Source organism: Carettochelys insculpta, chromosome 1 (assembly GCF_033958435.1).
Source record: "Carettochelys insculpta isolate YL-2023 chromosome 1, ASM3395843v1, whole genome shotgun sequence".
Lineage (NCBI taxonomy): Eukaryota > Metazoa > Chordata > Testudines > Carettochelyidae > Carettochelys > Carettochelys insculpta.
Window position 1 is genome coordinate 280,945,974 of NC_134137.1, and position 18,828 is coordinate 280,964,801.

Below are 18,828 nucleotides of genomic sequence, written 5' to 3' on the forward strand. Positions count from 1 at the left end.
CCCGTCCATGTCCTGGAGCTGGAGAGTCCACCATCAGCAGCCGAAAGGGCTGGGCCACCCCCACCACCAGCGCCCGGGCAGGCCTGCAGCCAGTGGGACTGTCGCTGTGGGTGGAATGACTACACTGCCACCCTTCGGGAGCAGAACCCATCGCAGTGGGCCTGACAGTCAGGGGCTCTGGCAGGCTGCTTCTACCCAGGGCCAGCCTCGACCACCCAGCCTATGAGGACAGCCTCCTCTTCCACCTTGACGAAGTTGTGGAGGGTGCAGCACACTCCCATGACCTGGGCTCCATTCTGCATCCCAGTGTCGAGGACCATGAGGATGCACCTGAACCTCGCCTTCAAGCGCCCAAATACATACTCAACAAGGTAGCATGCCCTGGTGAGACAGCTGTTGAACAGCTCCTAGGAAGGGGCTGGGTGGCCTGAGTATAGCTGCGTGAGCCAGGGTTGCCCTGGGTAGGCCAGGTTATCACAGGGGCATGGTGATAGCCCCAAGCATGAGCTGCCACTGGGGGAGGTAGATCCCCACCTCCATCCTCTGGCAGAGGCTGGAGTTGCAGAAGACCCACACGTCATGGGCCCAGCCCAACCAGACCACGCAGATGTCCATGAATGGGCCCCAATGGTCCACCAGGGCCTGAAGCACCATGGAATGGTAGCCCTTGCGGTTCACGTAGCAGCCAGAGCTGTGGTCTGTGGCTAAGATGGCGATGTGGGTGCTGTCAATTGCACCAAAGCAGTGGGGGATGCAGAAGTCAGCAAACCCCACAACGGCTCATCCAGGTCCCCGACATGCACAAGCCTCCAGAGTAGCACCTGGTTAATCACCATCATGATCTGCAGGGGATGGAGAGCAAGCACACTTGCAAATGTGTAAAGGGGTGCCTCTGTGCCCCCACCCCTGTCTAGCCCTCCCCAGACGGACCACCTCTCTGGCAGGGGGCCTGTGTAAGGGTGGAACATCACAGTCCCCCAGACCCAGCCCTCCCTGCCCCTCCTGCTCTGCTCCCTTGCACCCCTAGCTCCTGAGGGTCCCCCTTGCCCAGCAACACCCTCCCCCATCCCCTGCCAGGCCAGCAAACATAACATGCCTTACTTCAAGGACAGCTCAGATGGTGGACTTGCCCATCCCGAACTGCTGCCCAATGGAGTAGCTTCTGCACATTCAGCGTGGGCTGCATCCTAGTTTTCTGGCACTGAAGGGTAGGGGCAAGCCAGCTGAATAGCTCCATGAAGGTGTCTTTCTTCATTCAGAAGTTCAGCAGCCAGCATGCATTATCCCACTCAGCCAGGACCAGCTAGTCCCATCAGTCAGAGCTGGTGGAGTAGCTCCAGAAGTGCTGGCTGGCTGGATCTATGGTGGGCTGGGGGCCCCCGAGGACAGGGCTCAGCCAGTGACAAGATGGAGAGTGGCCACAAAGTGGGTGGCCAGCAGCCTAGCCAGGGCGTGCAGGGGGCTTGGGGGCTGCCGTGGGTCCATGGCTCTCAGATCAGAGAGTAGGACCAGGCACTGCCTCAGCTTCATTTGTATCAGCTCAGGAGGCCTCAGCAGTCTGTACTGGGAGGGGTGTTTGGGAGGGGCCATTTAAGGGAGCATGTGGCCAGTGCTGCTGGCCATGCAGCCCCATCCCTGGCATTTCCTGGCCCCATTCTTTCAAAAGAGCGCATGGGGCTGTGTGGATGCGCTCTTTCAAAAGAGCGGATATGAAGATCAATCTGCTTTTTGTGTGTAGCGCCATCTCTCAAAAGAGGATTTTCTGGAAGATCTCTTCTGGAAAAATCTTCTTTTGAAAGATCGCTGTAGTGTAGACGTACAGCTATGTTATCCACTGTGGGTGGCTGTAGGCATTCTGCTAACCAGCTGGGCACTGTCTGAATCTCTCCTGGGCAGCTGCCCAAGCACTCACCTTACAGGGAGCACTGATGCCAAATGAAAAATAAATGTGCTAAAACATTAAGCTTTTAGTAGTTCAGGGACAGCTGATATACAATCTTTGTTCTATATTACTGGGGGTTCTTTAAATCAAAACAATGAGATTTGCTACTGATGTACATGACACCAAATATTACTTTTCATATGTAAGCTGCAGGTTTATCCTCACATCCCTCATTCTGGTCCCAGTGCTACAAATCTTTATGTATGTGACTAGCCCCATTGAACTCAATGGAACTATCCATCTGCATACAGTTCAGCATGGGCCTAAGTGTTCACAGATTCAGGGCCTAAACTCCACAAATCGCGTCCCAATTATTCACTGGGCTCAAAATTCGTCCTGGATTCTCTGGAAGAGATATCAGTGGTTGTTTTAAAGTCCCGCTCAGAAATCTAGAGCAATCTCCAGGACAAGAAAAAAACTACATACATGGTTTGTAGATTTAGAATTCCAAAAATTATGTAGTAAAATTACATTTGTTGCTACGGCAATTACACCAGTGAGCTCTTTGAGATACAAGTGGCATTTTAAGCTGGAGCTTGCCCAAAATGTCCCAATGCAGGACTCCACTGGAAGTGGGGAATCATTAATACCTCAGTATTAATTGTCAGGAAATGTCCTGAACTTGAACTACTTAAACTGTACTCATCTCCCCCATAACAACACCAAAGCTACACAGTTAGAAAGCATGCGTGCCTCTGCCCCTGGATGTTCTGAAGTGCTTTTTCTCTTCTCTGAAGCTCTTCTGTCCAAAGTATCTGTTGGATGATTCTGACTCCTCAATCACCTTCAACGATAACAAAAACAGTAATTGATGACAGGAATTAATTCCATACTAAGTTTTGAGGTTTGGGGACAAAAGGACCCCAGACTCTGAAAGCTGCTAACTGAGAGCAAGTGTTTTCAGTTATGCAATATAATTCTAAAATCCATTCACTCTTTCTTTCTCCTGCTTCTTTTTTCTGCTGTTATTCCCTTTCTTGTCATTGCTCTTCTATTCACTTTCATCTCCTTACTATCTATGCACATGCGTGAACACATACATGCACACACAAAGTCCACAGTTCATTCCAAAATCTACATTCAAATCTAGTAACAGAGAGACAGCCGTGCTAGTCTATATACTATCAAAACAAAAAAGCAGTCAAGTAGAACTTTAAAGATCAGCAAAATAATTTATTAGGTGATGAGCTTTCCTGGGACAGACCCACAAAAGAAAATAAATGATTTTGTTAGTCTTTAAAGTGCTACTGGACCGCTCCATTCAAATCTGCAAGCTTTTGTTCTAATTTTGGGGTACCCTCTGTATATTTTTCCACCTTTAAAGGACTCGATAATTTCCAGCATCTGCACTCTCTTGTGAAGTATCAGAAGGCCACTGTTTTGCAATACCTCCCCCACTAAAACAACGCATTCTCCAAATGTACACTTATGGGGAAACCCTAAGCCTATGCTTTTGCTTAAATATGCTGCAGCAAACTGTCTCTACTCACCAGATCACCAGGGTGGAATTTTTTCAGATCCAGTTCCAAATGTGCAATTTTCTGGTTCACCTTCTGCATACTGCCAATTAGGCACACTGGTAGGTATGCTAAGGAACCGCTTTGGAGAGTATTTATTAATAGGCATAACAAAGCAGGCAAAAATAATTTGCTATTCTTTTTCTGATAATTTCTCTCTTTGCTGCTATTTTTCCTCCATATTTTGATTTCACTTGTTTACTCTTGCCTCTGCACACAGACTCTGCTCACTGACTGAACAGTCCAAATCATTCATAAAAGCACCCAAATCCATTACAAGTGTTATCCGAACGGTGGAGCCCCAGACTTTAGACAACCACCAAATATTTGGCAAACTGGAGAGCCATGGAAAATTTAAAGGAAATGGATACTTATTTTGATTTTGCCTCACAAAAGATGCTTCTCATGAGCTCTAGACACCCTGCCATCCATTAAAATACATCCATATTTGTGATCAGGTAGCTGACAGCTTCCATGGGACCTCAGGCAAGGGGAAGAGGCAAAGCCTCACATAAAAGAGGTGGAGCTGGAAGCAGACAGCCCTTATTGCTGCTCAGATCACAATGCTTTTGCTCCCTCAACACTCATAGGTGCTCAGAGCGGTGGTCAAGTGGCAATTTAAAAGGCCCACAGTAGTAGCTGCGGCCAGGGGCTCTGAGCCCCTTAAAGGCACCAGCCAATGGGGCAGTTGCCCTCTTTGTTATAAGCAGGCCTGCTGATGATGAGGGCAATCTGTACACGACGTTCACCCTTTTTATGTGGCCATGCTAAATGTTGTTCCAGATATGCCTTGTCAGATATGGTTTGAAAACTCATGATTTTCTGAACATTATTGGCCTGGTAAAATGTGTGTCAAAACTGCAAAGATATAAGATGCTACTGTATAACACTGGTATAACATGCTCCAAGTTTAGATAAGTAGGCACAAACCAGTTCTTAAAAAAGAAAAAACAAACTAGCATCTTAGTCTGGTGTCAAAAAGGACAATCAGACCATCAGTTAATTATATGGCCAGTCTTTGGTAGGAAGAAAAGTGTAAGCAAGAACTTTACATAATAACAATATAACAATTGGTGGTTTCCATGTAAGCAGACTGGCTGTTACCCAAATCCCAGCTGGAAATGATCCTCAAAGAGGCTGGGGAATAAAAGGGATATAAGAATAGAGAGCACATACAAACACAAATTACCTCTCTACTCTACCCCTCTTGCTCATGACAAAAATGCCAGAAGAGACTGAAATGAGGAGAATGAGGGTCCTGGCCTAGAAGCTTCCAGCCATTAAAGACTACAAAGAGAAAAAACATTGTTTTGAATCCACTTAGCTTGATAAGTAAGGTATTAGTTTGCATTTTACCTACTTAACTTTCCTTTGTGACCAGTTCTGACTTTTATGCCTCTTTACTTGTAATCACATACAAATCTATCTTTCTGTAGTTAATAAAAGTTGTTTTTTTTTTATTTTGTCTAAACTCGTGTGTTTGGGAACTGCCACTTGAAATAACTAGGCTTTTGCATATAAATTTTCCAGTGATGAAATTACAGACTTCATATGACTGTGTGTCATCCAACAAAGAGCAGGCAATATAAAAAACATTTTTGGGGGGAAGGGGATAGTGTATCTGGGCATTTGCTGGTATCACCCAGTATGTAATTCATGAGTTCTTGGCCAGAACATTAGCGTAAATCAGGCTAGGAGTGATTTTTGCATGCTAGACACAGTATGTGAACTGTCCAGGAGTGAATGTGCTGGAGAACGTATTGGAAAACTGAGGGTACAGATCTATTCAACAGTCTACATTGTAACCTCAGTAATGTCACAATAATACCACATCACAACACACAGTCAGTCAGTCACCAAGAAATGCAACATAGCAAAATTTCCCCAAGTATCTACTGAGGGTCAGTAAATTTGGGCTGTTATAGAACAAGTGCTGATGAAACAAACAAAGTCTTAGCTCTCTCTTCCCCAGCTTTGGAGTGGTCTGCTGGAAAGAAGAAGAGCTGGGGTACCGAGATGCAGATGGGATAAATGGACTTTTTTATTGCAGACACTCATTCTACCCTTGACCCCAAACCTGTCCATGAGAGCCCCAGATTAATCACAAGTACATTGTTTTATCCAATAGTAACAGAGAGAAGACATGCTAGTCTATATACTATCAAAACAAAAAAACAGTCCAGTAGCACTTTAAAGACTAACAAAATAATTTATTAGGTGATGAGCTTTCACAGGACAGACCCACTTCTTCAGACCATAGCCTTACCAGAACAAACTCAATATTTAAGGCACAGAGAAACAAAATTGGTAATCAAGGTTGACAGACTTCAAACTCTCTTAGACAAACAATTAATGGGCACAAAACAGACATAAAAACACTCCTGATTCAAAGACCGGTCAGTCAGCACTTTAATCAAGTGGGCCATTCTGTTAATGACCTGAAAGTCTGTGTTTTACTTAAAAGGAATTTTCACAGCCATTTGGAAAGAGAGGCTGCTGAACTCTTTTATATTCAAATTTGTCATATTAACATGTGGTTTGAGCTGGGATGGGAATTTTCTAGGTCGTTACAGGGGCTCTTTTGCATATTTGGCTTAATATAATTCTTGACTCCCCCACCCTCCTTCTACTCTCTGATTTACTCACCTTGATAATATTTTTCTGATTTGTCAACCTTAATTACTATGTTTGGTTCTCTGTGCCTTAAAGATTGAGTCTGTTTTGGTATGGCTATGGTCTGAAGAAGTGGGTCTGTCCCACAAAAGCTCATCACCTAATAAATTATTCTGTTAGTCTTTAAAGTGCTACTGGACTGCTTTTTTGTTTTGCTTTATCCAAGTTAGCATGTAAATACTCTTATCTATTACAACTCCCTCTAAACTCTTATTTAGTAGTATTCAATAGAAGTTACATTCATGGTGTAGTTGTGGCTTATTTTCTTTGATGCCTACAGCAGTTAGCAAGCAAAGCACATCTGTAAATCCATAGGGACAGCGTTTAATCCTGCCATTCCCCTACTGCCACAGAACTACTATTCAGGTGTTTATTTAACCCTATATACCCCAACAAAGATTCCACATCATGCCGTTATCAAAACAGCTCAAAGAGTGGTAAGTTGCCCAGTACTCCAAGCAAAGCAACACTCCATACTCAACTCAATGGCATTTCTTTGTCCATTACATGATCTTTGCTAAAAACAAATTACATCTGACCAATTCCAGAATCTCAGGGAATCCTCTAGGTAGCATCGGGCAGAAATCTGTTTATTTTGGTGAAAATCAGAAAGTTAGAAAAGCCTGATTTCCATTAAAATCCCCATTTACTCACTTAGATGACAGTTGGTGAGACAGTAACCTCATCCTTGAAGTCTAGTTAGAGTTAGTGGAGCCCTTAGTTCCACCCCCCTCCCACAGTGATCAGAACCATATCGATAATGAAAATATGAAAATCAGAAACCCCCAAAATGCTGATTTTTAGAAACCTCAGAAGCTTGATTTCCACTAATATTTACCAAAAATCAGAGTTCTGCCCATAGTGGGGGATTGGGACAAGAGGCTGGGCTGGAGGGGAAGTGAAAGATGCTCATTTGGGGATACAACTTAGCTTATAAAACAAGAAGTCATCCTGTGGCACCTAATAGACTAACAAATATTTTGGAGTTTAAGCTTTTGTGGGCAAAGACCCACTTCTTCAGATGCGCCTTGTTGGACTTCATGTTGTTTTTGAGGATACAGACTAAAATAGCTACCTCTCTGAAACTTAGCTTATATAAGCAACAAAGTATGTGACCCTCCAGTCCCGATTGTTTGCTGGCAAAAGATACATGATGGTTTTGCACTCAGACTCTGCTGCATGTTCTCAGTCTCCTTTGCTTGTTTCAGGGGCAATACTCCCATAAATTCTTGGAATGAGGACATCAGTGAAGTATTACTTTAGGCTGCCACCCTTCCTGTCCAAAATATAAAGTAATTCTGAGCAAAGTTGGGACAAAACATTTTAATTATGAAAATATTTTATAGAACCTTTTCTTTTCTTCTTCCTCTCTCACACTTTACTGTTTCCAAAACCAAAATGTCCTTTGTTGGATGTTGCTTTGGATAAGTTCCCTCTCGAGTCCCTTTTTATAATTCTTCATTGTCCCAAGCAGTAAAGGATACTGTAATGCTTGTTGAAAAGTCAGATTTGTAGGGAGGGTCAGACAAGTGGAAGATCATCAGAAAATAATCCCCTGCCCCACCCATAATGGTAACAGAAATAGCCAGGCTAAAACTTTTAAGGCAGGAGCAAGGATTCAGCAAGCTCAGAAGTTTCCAGATGAGACTTGATTTGTGATTACTTGTTCTCTCCCTGATATATATGCTGTATGTATTAGTTTTATTTCTTATAGTTTTAACTGTAGTTTCCTTGAAGCAAGCACTTTGTTATACGCTTTAAATGTATGGTGCCTTACAGGCCTATAATAAATAATTATAAATAGGTAATACGGAAGTAAGAGAAACCTTGGCATGCAGGAGACACTAAAATAACCAGATCTGGTAGCAGTTTTAGGGTCTGTTGTGAGACACCTTGGCCTTCCTCCAGCAAATAAACGGCATCTAGGCCTGTCAAAAGTTCCTGGATGAAAATATCCATTAAAATGATTCCCATGAGCGGCTGGTTTGGGGGGAGTGTGGTGAGGTGGCCCTGACTCCTGATGGAAACGAGTTTCCACAAAAGGTTGACAAGTAGACAGTAGCTTACTGGCTACCTCTGCTGGTGAAAAAGGAGACACGTGCCTCCCTCAGGGGCTGGGGCCACCAGGGCTGTGGCTACGCCGTGGCAGCCACACAATTAGCATAGCCTTGACCCAGCCGCTAGGGGCCGGGCTGCGGCTGCTACACACGCAGTTTTGCTGCAGCTGCCCAAGCCTGGGCCGCAGCTCCCGGCGCTCGGCCACGTCCCCTGGGGCTGCCCGAGAGCTTTGGGGGCCCAGCCGGAAAACCGGCGGCCTGCGCCCCCACGCGGCGCTGTGTGGGGGAAGTCGCCAGTGCGCGCTCATACCTGGCCTTCCAGGGCGTCCTACTGTCACCGTGGCAACCCTGGAGCGTAAACCATTCTCCACTTCGGAAGGGAGCGGCCGCTTCCACTGGACGGCGGAGAGGGAGACAAGGACCGCAAGGCGAGGTACTAGAGTTAGAAAAAGCCGTCAGGTAGCACTTGAAAGACTAGCAAAATAGTTTATTAGATGGGCTTATTTTGCTAGTCTTTCCAGTGCTACTTGACTGCTTTTTGTTTTGATAGCGTATAGACTAGCACGGCTCCCTCTCTGTTACTAGAGTTAGAAAGAGCACGAAGTGACACCGTTTGGTCGCACTCACCCCCTTCCCCTTCCCCTTCCATGGTAGAGTCCAACTTCCATGGTAGTGCTGTCCCTCCGCCAGACCGTTCGCGAACGCGACTCTACCATTTCAAACTGGTGAAGGGGGGTTCCGACATCGGATACCGGTTCATATTACTCAACTCACGCAGGGGCGCTGCAGACGGATCATTCCATTCGTGACCAGCCTCTCAGGGAGCCAATGTATTTTAATATAGCTTTTCATTCACAGTGACCTCCTACCTTCCCCTCCCCACAGTACTAGAAACCCGCTTCTTTCGACGTGGTACGGACAATCCTCCCGCCGCAAACAGCTGTAGGCTGGGAAGGCGTCAGGCACAAGTGCGCCTGCGCAGGAGAGCGGAGGGTGGGCAACCAGGCAGGGTGGGGGCGTTCGGTGCAGGTAAGAGGGGAATGGGTCGCATGGGTACTGGGAGCGTCGGGGACGGGCGTTGGAACCCGGATGTGCCAGCCTCGTTATTGATTTAAAGCGGCAACGTTCACAACCCCCCCGCGGCAGTGGGGGCGGGGTACCCCGTGGGATACCTCCCCCCACCCCCCTCCGGAGACCGCATGCAGCCGCGCTCGGACGCTGCGGTGACAGGCTCCTTGCAGCAGCCCGCGCCCACCAGGCGAGTGCGTGACTCGGCTTACCCAGGAGCCGCACGGCGGCGAGGTGGGGGCGGCGGGAGCCTGGCCCGGGACCAGCGCTGGCCGAGCCCCCGCGTGAGCGCCCCCCGCCCCGCTGCGGGGCCGTCCTCTGCTGTCACCCGCCAGCCGCGCCCGCACCGGCTGGACAGCAGAGCGGGGTGGGGAGGGGGTGGTACGCCGTTCCGGCAAGAGTTGACTGAGCTGCGGCTTTAAAGAGCAGGGAGCCCCGGGCTGCAGTGGGGCAGAATCTGTCGGAACTGGTCGGCGGCTTTCACCCCGGTGCGGAGTGAGGGTTGCGGGAGCTGCTCCCCTCCCACCCCCGGGGATTTTAGTGCTGCAGTAAGTGGAGGTGCCTGGGAAATGCTGTGGGGGTGGGAGGGGGCAGATCCCGTCTGTCTTCCTTGGGTCCCTGGCCTCAAGCCTGCCAAATCATGGAGCTACCGCGCTGCCTGCTCTGGCCTCTGCAGGGCCCAGGGAGCCTGGGTGCAGGCGAGCTGTGTACAGGAGACGAGCACATGGAAACATAACTGTAGTTTGACTTCTGTATTTGGGAGGAGGTAGCAGGGGTGGGGGGGAGCACTCAGGGTCACATGTGCCCCTCCCGGGGGTGACATGGTGGGGGGGGAATGTACATGGTCACATGCTCCAGGGAAGCAGAAGTGGCCTATGGAGGAGCAGGTAGGGTGATCTGCCCGCCCACCCCAATTTCTGCTTCTCATTTAGCCTAGAGGTTTTTAAACTCTGTCACATGCTCCCTCTCCTGATTTCTGCCTTCCATTTCGCATGTCCTTGTGCCACAGTTAGAAAACCATCATCTTCTACCAGTAGCTGGCAGAGCACAAGCTGGTGTGATCCACATTGGCTCTTGGCTCTCCCCACTGAGGGAGCCAGGGTGGGTGCTGTCTGGCTGCCATCCCTGTCCAGCTCCCTTAGTTGGGCTGCCTCAGCACAGCTGGGCACTCCTCAGGCAGGGTGGGTGTCCCAGCTCCAAGCTGCACCTTGATACACTCTTGCCTGTGCCCTAAAATAGCATGCTGGCCCACTGGCCAATGACACCCCTGCATCTGGCCCTTGTCAATGGAGCCTGGCTGCCACAAGATGCTCTCTGAGATGCTTGCTAACTGCTGACCTTGGGCTCCTGAATCAACTGCTGCTTCTGAGGAGCCAGGGTGTGCCAAGCAAGTTTCTTGCGGGGAGAGCATGAGAATATCAAGGCTCATTTCAAAACTGGGCTGCCTGTCGTGTCTTGGGAGTGCCCAGCTGTGCAAAGGTGGCCCAGCTCAGGGAGCAGAGCAGTGTCTGAGTGCTGCTGGTCAGCTAGCTAGCACCCTAGCTTCCCCTTCATGGACACCCAAGTGCCTCAGCAGGCCAGGTGGCTTCAGGCAGCTTCCGATCTTGCGGTGGTGATTTTCAAATTGTGGGGCCAGAGGATGTGCTAAACAGAAGGCAGGAATTAGGGGGAGTGGGGCATGTGATTCTGTGCCCACTTCATCACTTCTGGTTGGGCAGGAGAGAGGAATGCCCCACCAAGCTCTCCCCAGTCTCTGCCAATGCATAGAAGGTAAGGAAAATCCACTCCTGGGAATTGTGGGAAGGCACTGGAGGATTAGCAGCACCCAGTTTATGTAACCCAAGTTACAGTTTGCATTCCTACAGCAACGTGAGTGTGTCACAACCCATGTCAAAATAGAACCCATGTGCTAACCCAGCCAGGCAAGCAAATCTGTATTCAAAGCCACTCCAAAAGCGTGTCGCAGGTTTTCCTGTGCCAGTATGTGATTTAGGGCTAAATTCCAGGTAAGAAGCTGGATTAGCAATGCAGCAAAGACCTCCCCTGAAAGGATAGATGAGACTATTCCAGGGTTAAAGCTTCGTAGAGAAGCTTTGTTCCTTTTAAAACGGGATGAAAGAAAGCTCTGAAAATATACTTGGGGGCTCTTGGTATTAGAGTACAAGAGAACAAAATTGATAAAATCCCCAGCAGATCAAATATTTGAGGAAACTAGTGGGTTTCTATAGAATATTAACAGAAAATACTCTAACATTACACTATGTAGGCTCAGGGGACTCTGACCAGAGAGAGTATTGCTGATGGCTGATCCCTAGGTCTTTAAGAAGAATTCCAAGAATTGTTTTTTTTAAAACAGTGATTTTAAACATATCCTATCTTTTAACTTTTTTTAAAGCATAAATACTGAACATTGGAATCAGTGAACACCAGAAAATGTGAATTCTAAATATTCCATAGAGAATTGTCCTGTAAGGGTGAGGTGAGATATGTAAGATCTGAAATGTCTGAGATTTTCCTTCTGTTTTTTTTTTTTTTATCATTGCATCTGGAAAACAGACCAAAGCAGCAGAGGTGAGCAGGCTTGGAGATTGGAAAGCCATGCCTCTCTTTGGGAACACATTCAGTCCAAAGAAAACCCCACCTAGGAAATCAGCCTCTCTCTCCAACCTGCACTCGGTAAGTGCTGGATTGTAGAGACCTTCTGTCAATCCTTTAATAACCAAAGATAGGTGGTTTGCCTTAGAACAATTGTTGAACAGCTATCATGACAAAATATTAGATGCTTTCCCCAGCTCTCCCTCTCTCATAGTCTCATCTGTTTCTCCTTCCTCTTCTGGTCCAGCGTCATGAACAGTGTTCCCTCTACTTTTTTATGTCCCTGTGCAAAATGACTTTCATTACATGGCCCAGTATAGTCGTGATATATCGCGTAACAAAAGTCATTCTTCACACACTGTGATGACAAGGGATTGCGGTGTTAGAGGGGGCTCAGAGCAGAAGGTTGGGATGTGTGGTGAGGGCCCTGGCTGGGGTTGGGGGCACTGGGGTGGGACTGGGACTAGGAATGAGGGGCTCGGAGTGCAGGCTGCCCTGGGGAGAACTACCCCCAGCCCTCTCTCACTGCAGCAGCTCTGGGCCAGGTGAGAGGTGCCTGTCCATAGCTGCCACAGCTTCCAGGGGCACAGCTGGGGGAGGGGTGCCTGTCACCCAGGGGGAACAAGTCTGGGCTAGATGTCTGAGATAGAGAAGGGGCACCTGTTCCCTTGCAGCAGGAGTTCTGGGGCACCTTCAGGTTGGATGCTGTGGCTGCACAGTGAGATGCACTCTTCTGGCCTCAGCACTGACCTGCCGGGTCTAGGGGGCAAGCATCCCCTCCCATGGCTATAGCATGGAGCAGCCCTGGCCATGGAGACAGGGGAAAGGTGCCCCTCCCTGCCAGTGCAGCATGGAACTGCTGTGGCAGCTCTGTGCTGGCACCACTGAGAAGAAGCATTTCTGCCCCAGGCCTATCAGCTCTGTGCTGGGACCAGTGGTCAGAGGCGGCAGTCTCTGAAGGCACCCTGAGCCCTGTGTGGGGTTTGTCACGGAGCTGTGTGGCTGCATAGCTTAAAGGGAACTTCGGTCATGACTGCTTACCGCTGGCTAGGTAGGTAGGGATCTGAAGAAGTGGGTCTGTCCCACAAAAGCTCATCACGTAATAAATCATTTTGTTAATCTTTAAAGTGCTGCATGACTGCTATTTTGTTTTGTTAGAATACAGACTAACACTGTTATCCCTCTGTTGCTGGTAGTGAGAGCAGAACTGGATTGTTTCATCAGTGGCACATTTCAGGCCTCCTTCATTCAGAAGCCAGATTCACTGCACCTAAAACATCTAAGGTGTGCTTTTAATGCAGACCCCAGCAGAACAGAAGCTTACCTTGCAGCTGGCACCAAAGATCAATTCGGTCCTGGAGAATGAGCTCCCCTCACATGGCCCTAGAGATAGCCCTTTTAGTGCAGGGGTGACATACGTTGGAAGGAGACTCTGTCAAGGCATGAAACAGATGCTTGTATGGCAGCATGTGGAACGTTAATAACAGGACATCAGAGTTTAGGGCTACTGGCACAGCACCTTTCGCAAGAATGCCAGTCACTTTAAGAAAAGTGAAGGTTTGAAGGGAAGTATATATAGAGGAAAACAACGTTCTAGAAAACATTGACTTTTTTTTCCTGCAGCTGGACAGATCAACCCGTGAAATTGAGCTGGGCCTGGAGTATGGCACTCCCAACATGAACCTTGCTGGACAGAGTCTGAAGTTTGAGAACGGCCAGTGGATAGCAGGTAGATAAAATAAATAAATATATGGAGATACACATCTTATAAAACTGGAAGGGACCTTGGGACATCATCAAGTCCAGTCTCCTGCCCTCTTGGCAGAACCAAGCACTATCCTTTTTTTTTTTTTAAAGTAATCTATTTGCCCCAGCTCCCTAATTGGCCCCCTCAAGGATTGAGCTCACAACCCTGGATTTAAAACAAAAAAGCAGTCCAGTAGCACTTTAAAGACTAACAAAATAATTTATTAGGTGATGAGCTTTCATGGGACAGACCCACTTCTTCAGACCATAGCCATACCAGAACAGACTCAATATTTAAGGCACAGAGAACCAAACATAGTAATTAAGGTTGACAAATCAGAAAGATATTATCAAGGTGAGCAAATCAGAGAGTAGAAGCGGGGGTGGGGGAGTCAAGAATTAGTTTAAGCCAAGTATGCAAAAGAGCCCCTATAATGACCTAGAAAATTCACATCCTGGTTCAAACCACATGTTAATGTGTCAAATTTATATACAAATTTGACACATTAACACGTGGTTTAAACTGGGATGGGAATTTTTTTAGGTCATTATAGGGGCTCTTTTGCATACTTGGCTTAATCTAATTTTTGACTGCCTCCCCCTTCTGCCCCCCCTAATTTTTGACTCCCACCTCCCCTTCTGCCCGTCTATTCTCTGATTTGCTCAGCTTGATAATATTTTTCTGATTTATCAATCTTGATTACTATGTTTGGTTCTCTGTGTCTTAAATATTGAGTCTGTTCTGGTATGGCTATGATCTGAAGAAGTGAGTCTGTCCCATGAAAGCTCATCACCTAATAAATTATTTTGTTAGTCTTTAAAGTGGTACTGGACTGCTTTTTTGTTTTGATAATATATATAGACTTTTTTGTTTTGATGTATATAGACTAGCACAGCTTTCTCTCTGTTACAACCCTGGGTTTAGCTGGCCAGTGCTCAAACCCCTGCGCTGTCCCTGCTGCCTTGGTCTGAGAGAGTTGTACAGTTACATGATGATTATAACTTTGGCCTGTCTCTTTGTTAGAGTCTGGGAGCAGCAGTGGGGATCGCAGGGAGACACAGCGTCTGCGCAAGCGGAACCAGCAGCTGGAGGAAGAAAACAATCTCCTGCGTCTGAAAGTGGATATTCTGCTGGACATGGTGAGGAAGGGGAGATTCCCCTCTCTGAATTGACCAGAAATGCCCCTGTCACAGAGTGATGAGTTCTGGGTCATCCCAAAAACATGGGTTCTAATGCCAACCTGTCTCCCTGCTCCTGTCCAGGCTGAGCTCCACCCTGTGGTTAGACACACTTAACATGATAATAATTGTGCTAGAGTGAAGACGGATCTCATCTACTTCCTCCTCAAGAGGAGGAGATGATGAGGGTTACAGTGAATGCCATGCATGAGCAAAGCAGCTTGAACATCTGGATGACAGGGGAAGGCTGTTCCCATACCATGAGTGCTTTCCATTTTCTATTTGTATATTAGTATCTTCTAGTCTCTTTTCTAGCATCTTGCCATTGTTGAGCTTCTTTACGGTCACTGAAATGGAGCCCTTGACCATTCATGCTCGTTCATGCTACAGCAGAAGGGGATCTAGGGGTTATAGTGGACCACAAGCTAAATATGAGTCAACAGTGCGATGCTGTTGCAAAATAAGCAAACATGATTCTGGGATGCATTAACAGGTGTGTTGTGAACAAGACATGAGGAGTCATTCTTCCGCTCTACTCTGCACTGGTTAGGCCTCACCTGGAGTATTGTGTCCAGTTCTGGGAACCGCAGTTCAAGAAAGATGTGGAGAAATTACAGAGGGTCCAGAAAAGAGCAACAAGAATGATTAAAGGTCTAGAGAATGTGACCTGTGAAGAAAAGCTGAAAGAATTGGGCTTGTGTAGTTTGGAAAAGAGAAGATTGAGGGGAGACATGATAGCTGTTTTCAGGTATATAAAAGGGAGTCATAAAGAGGAGGGAGAAAACTTGTTCTTCTTGGCCTCTGAGGATAGAACAAGAGACAATGGACTTAAACTGCAGCAAGGGAGGTTTAGGTTGGACATTAGGAAAAAGTTCTTACCTGTCAGGGTGGTCAAACAGTGGAATAAATTGCCAAAGGAGGTTGTGCAATCTCCATCGCTGGAGATATTTAAGAACAGGTTAGATCGATTGTCTGTCAGGGGTGGTTTAGACAGTACTTGGTCCTGCCATTGGGGCAAGGGGCTGGACTCAATGGCCTCTCGAGGTCCCTTCCAGTCCTAGTGTTCTATGATTTGAGAGCTTAGGCTCCAGGAAGGCTTCCTTTTTGTAACAGTAATGAAAAAGTTCTTTTATCCCAAAGAGCTTTATAAAGTGACATACAAGCCATATAACCAAGGTCACAGCTTTCATGATAAAATGCAGCCACCCCTGGAGTGAAATATAACTGCTGAGCAAAGTAAGAATATTAACTGCTACCAATGTGGCCAAACAATGTGGCCTCTGAGCATATAACAATCTTCAGGAGCTCTAGAGATGAGGAAAGCCAGCTGGGCTTGAGCCTTCAGCAGGGTGTTGAGGCTAAGGGCTTCTGCCCTGTGAGTTGGGGGAATCAGTGCTTTAGTCGTGGCCTGCTGAATGGCAGGCAGGCACCTTGGGGCTCAAGCCCCAAGATCCTCATCCCAGAGATGATGTGTGTGAGGGGTACATGGAGTTGCTTCTGTCTCTGCCCCCTCAAAGTTTTTGTCAGAATTTGCTGGTCCACTTGGTCACATAGTGCCACTGGACCCCTTCCTCCACAGCAACTGCTGGAGCCAGCAACCTGGGAACTGAGGCAATGGCAAACAGCTGGGAGATGCAGGGACAACCACAGAGAGGGAGGGCATGATGTAAGCTGTTGGCAGAGGCGATGAATCTTTTAAACTGTACCACAACACACATGCTTGGCGGGGTCCCCACTGTCTCTGGCAGATGCCCTTCTCCCCACCATTCCACCACAGGGCAGAAGTCCCAAGCTGTGGCCCAAACTCAGGTAGGTGGAGAATGGGGAGGGCCTGGGTGCTCTGCAAGCTGCACTTTAAATGTAAAAGAGCTGCATGCAGCTTACAAGGCATGGTTTGGCTACCCCTGCACTATGTCATCCTGATGAAATAGCAGTTTGGGTAATTAGATTCATCTTCCCTAAATTTCTTCTGTGGTTTTAGCTGGGAAGGTGTTCGTGTGGTTAAAGCATGGGACCTGAGTCAGGAGATATGCATTCTGTACAGAGTTTCAGGCTGGCTTTTAGCAATTTATTGACTCTATGTGCCTCAGTTTATCTGTAAAATGAGTGATGTTCCTTTACTTAATGTGGGTGACCACTACTTCATTCACATCTATAAATTTCTGCATGGTCTCTGGGTGGAGTGTACTGTGAAATCCAGAATACTAACAGGGGAAGCTCTTTCTCATATCTTTGGCTGTTGTATAACGTGTTACATGCTCAGAACCTGCTGAGTTCCATCCCACAGGTGCCTGTGTGTCTGTCAAGTGCTTAGGGATCCTCCTAGGTGAAAGGGACTTCGGACATACCAGTGAAATAGTATTTTCCTTTTTCTGGTGTTAGACTTATAAAAACAATACTCTGAGGATATGATGGATTATTCTTACCCTTATTCTTGCTTGCAGCTCTCTGAGACCACAGCTGAGTCCCATCTGTTGGAAAAGGAGCTGGAGGACCTGAAGAGTCATAGCCGGAGGAGGAAGTGAACAACATAAAGAGAGGGGGTTATGGGATGGGCAAGCAAGGGAATTTGGTTTGAAATCTCCATAATGCAAGCACACAACCATCTGAAAGCTGAACACAAGCCTGGCTGGGACAGATTCATTGTCTTGGGTGCATATGGTGATACTACAGACAGCTGGATGGTCAAGTTCCCAAGGCTTGAAAAGTTAACGGGGCCCCTAGTATTATCAGAAAGTACTACTATATCACCACATAGAGGTGCTGCATTAACCACTGTCTTGATGCTCTTGACAAGTTACCCTAGGACAAAGGCCCACAGATGAGGGGAGTTGGTAGGGGCAAAGAGGGCAGTTGCCCCTAGGCTCCTTTGAATTACACCATATGTGGAGCTGCATCACAGTGTTCTGTGAAGGGAGGATCCAGACCTGACTGCCCTAAGCCCTGCCTCTTCCAGGGGTAAGGATCCAGGCTCCTGTCTTCTCTTGCCTGCAGTGGCTAGTGGTGCTGCTGCTGGGACGTGTTTTGTTTTGATGAACACCTATTTCTGCCCAGACCACTCCTCCCTTCTTTTCCTCTGTAGCCCTAGTACACCAGGCAGAGAGCTGCTGGTGGAGGCACTTGTTGATGATCTGTTTTTCCCCCCTCCCGCCCCAAGGAATGCTGGGCAAGAGTCCTATACTAGGAACAGAGGAGGTTGTATAAATGGATGGTAGGGAAGATGTCTTTGTGTATGTTTGTGGCCCTAGTGTCTCTGGTTTGCAGCTTCTGTATGGGCTTCCTTCCTAATAATGTTGATTTCACAAGCTTCAGAGTGGCCCTTATTCTAATTCCTGATCTAAAAATCAAATAACATACTAAACTAAGTCTTTTCCTTGCTAGATATTTATTATTTTTATACAAACCTTTAACTTTGCTTCCTGCTATTGGCAGGTGGGTTTCTGAAAGTATTTGTTTTTCTGAGTGTTTCTTAACATTTTTATTATGTTAAATTAAACCATATTTGTGAATCTCTTCCATTCTTCCTAAAATTGTGATGAGATTAAATACAGAAGTGTGTAAATATAAACAGGAGTACCTCCTAACTCTCCACTGAAAGCAGAGTTTGTGTCCTAAGCACTGTACAGACATGTAGTGCTCTCTCTAATTTTTTCCATCCATGTCTGGGATAAATGTTATTTACAGTGATGCCTTGGTGGATGTGCACAACCAGTAGAAACACATGCTTCAGGCTGTGGGCACAACTGCTAATCAGCCGGGTAGCATTTGAATTTCTTAGGTTGCTGCCCAAGTGCTCACCTTCCAAGGAACATTCCCTCCATGTGCTGAGAAGCAGCTGAAGCTATACATTTGATTACAAAGAACAGAGAAAGGGTCAAGCTGAGAAACAGAGGGGCAGAATGATTTATCCAAGACCACCCAGCAGCTGCGTAGCAGATTTGGGAATAGAAAGCCAGTCTCATGATTCCTAGCTCAGTGCCCTATATTCACTAAAACTACTGTGCCTCCGCCATCTCATAGAGACGTATTATGCATAGGTCATGGTACAACT

The 18,828-nt window shown here is 47.0% G+C and overlaps 2 protein-coding genes across 4 annotated transcripts in view; one reads left to right on the forward strand and one right to left on the reverse strand.

Moving 5' to 3' along the window:
• The window catches only part of FAM227A (family with sequence similarity 227 member A), a 42,634-nt gene extending 33,620 nt beyond the window's left edge, over positions 1-9,014 (reverse strand). For both annotated transcript variants that reach the window (XM_075009069.1, XM_075009078.1), the window contains exons 1-5: positions 8,817-9,014; positions 8,500-8,625; positions 7,283-7,408; positions 3,433-3,518; positions 2,636-2,726 (exon numbers count right to left, since the gene is read on the reverse strand). In XM_075009069.1, the coding sequence (XP_074865170.1) occupies positions 2,636-2,726; positions 3,433-3,518; positions 7,283-7,376 (271 nt within the window). In that variant the 5' untranslated portion in view covers positions 7,377-7,408; positions 8,500-8,625; positions 8,817-9,014. The remainder of the gene's footprint in view (positions 1-2,635; positions 2,727-3,432; positions 3,519-7,282; positions 7,409-8,499; positions 8,626-8,816) is intronic.
• Positions 9,015-9,184: 170 nt separating this feature from the next.
• CBY1 (chibby 1, beta catenin antagonist) lies at positions 9,185-18,341 on the forward strand. 2 transcript variants are annotated; one of them, XM_075009101.1, is made up of 5 exons: positions 9,185-9,218; positions 11,814-11,933; positions 13,476-13,581; positions 14,623-14,738; positions 17,222-18,341. In XM_075009101.1, exons 2-5 carry the CDS (start codon positions 11,856-11,858, stop codon positions 17,300-17,302), a joined length of 381 nt encoding a protein of 126 aa, XP_074865202.1. In that variant the 5' UTR covers positions 9,185-9,218; positions 11,814-11,855; the 3' UTR covers positions 17,303-18,341. The 2 variants fall into 2 exon arrangements, with proteins under 2 accessions (XP_074865202.1, XP_074865208.1); XM_075009107.1 differs by lacking the exon at positions 9,185-9,218 and adding an exon at positions 9,390-9,447.
• The last annotated feature ends 487 nt before the right edge of the window (positions 18,342-18,828 follow it).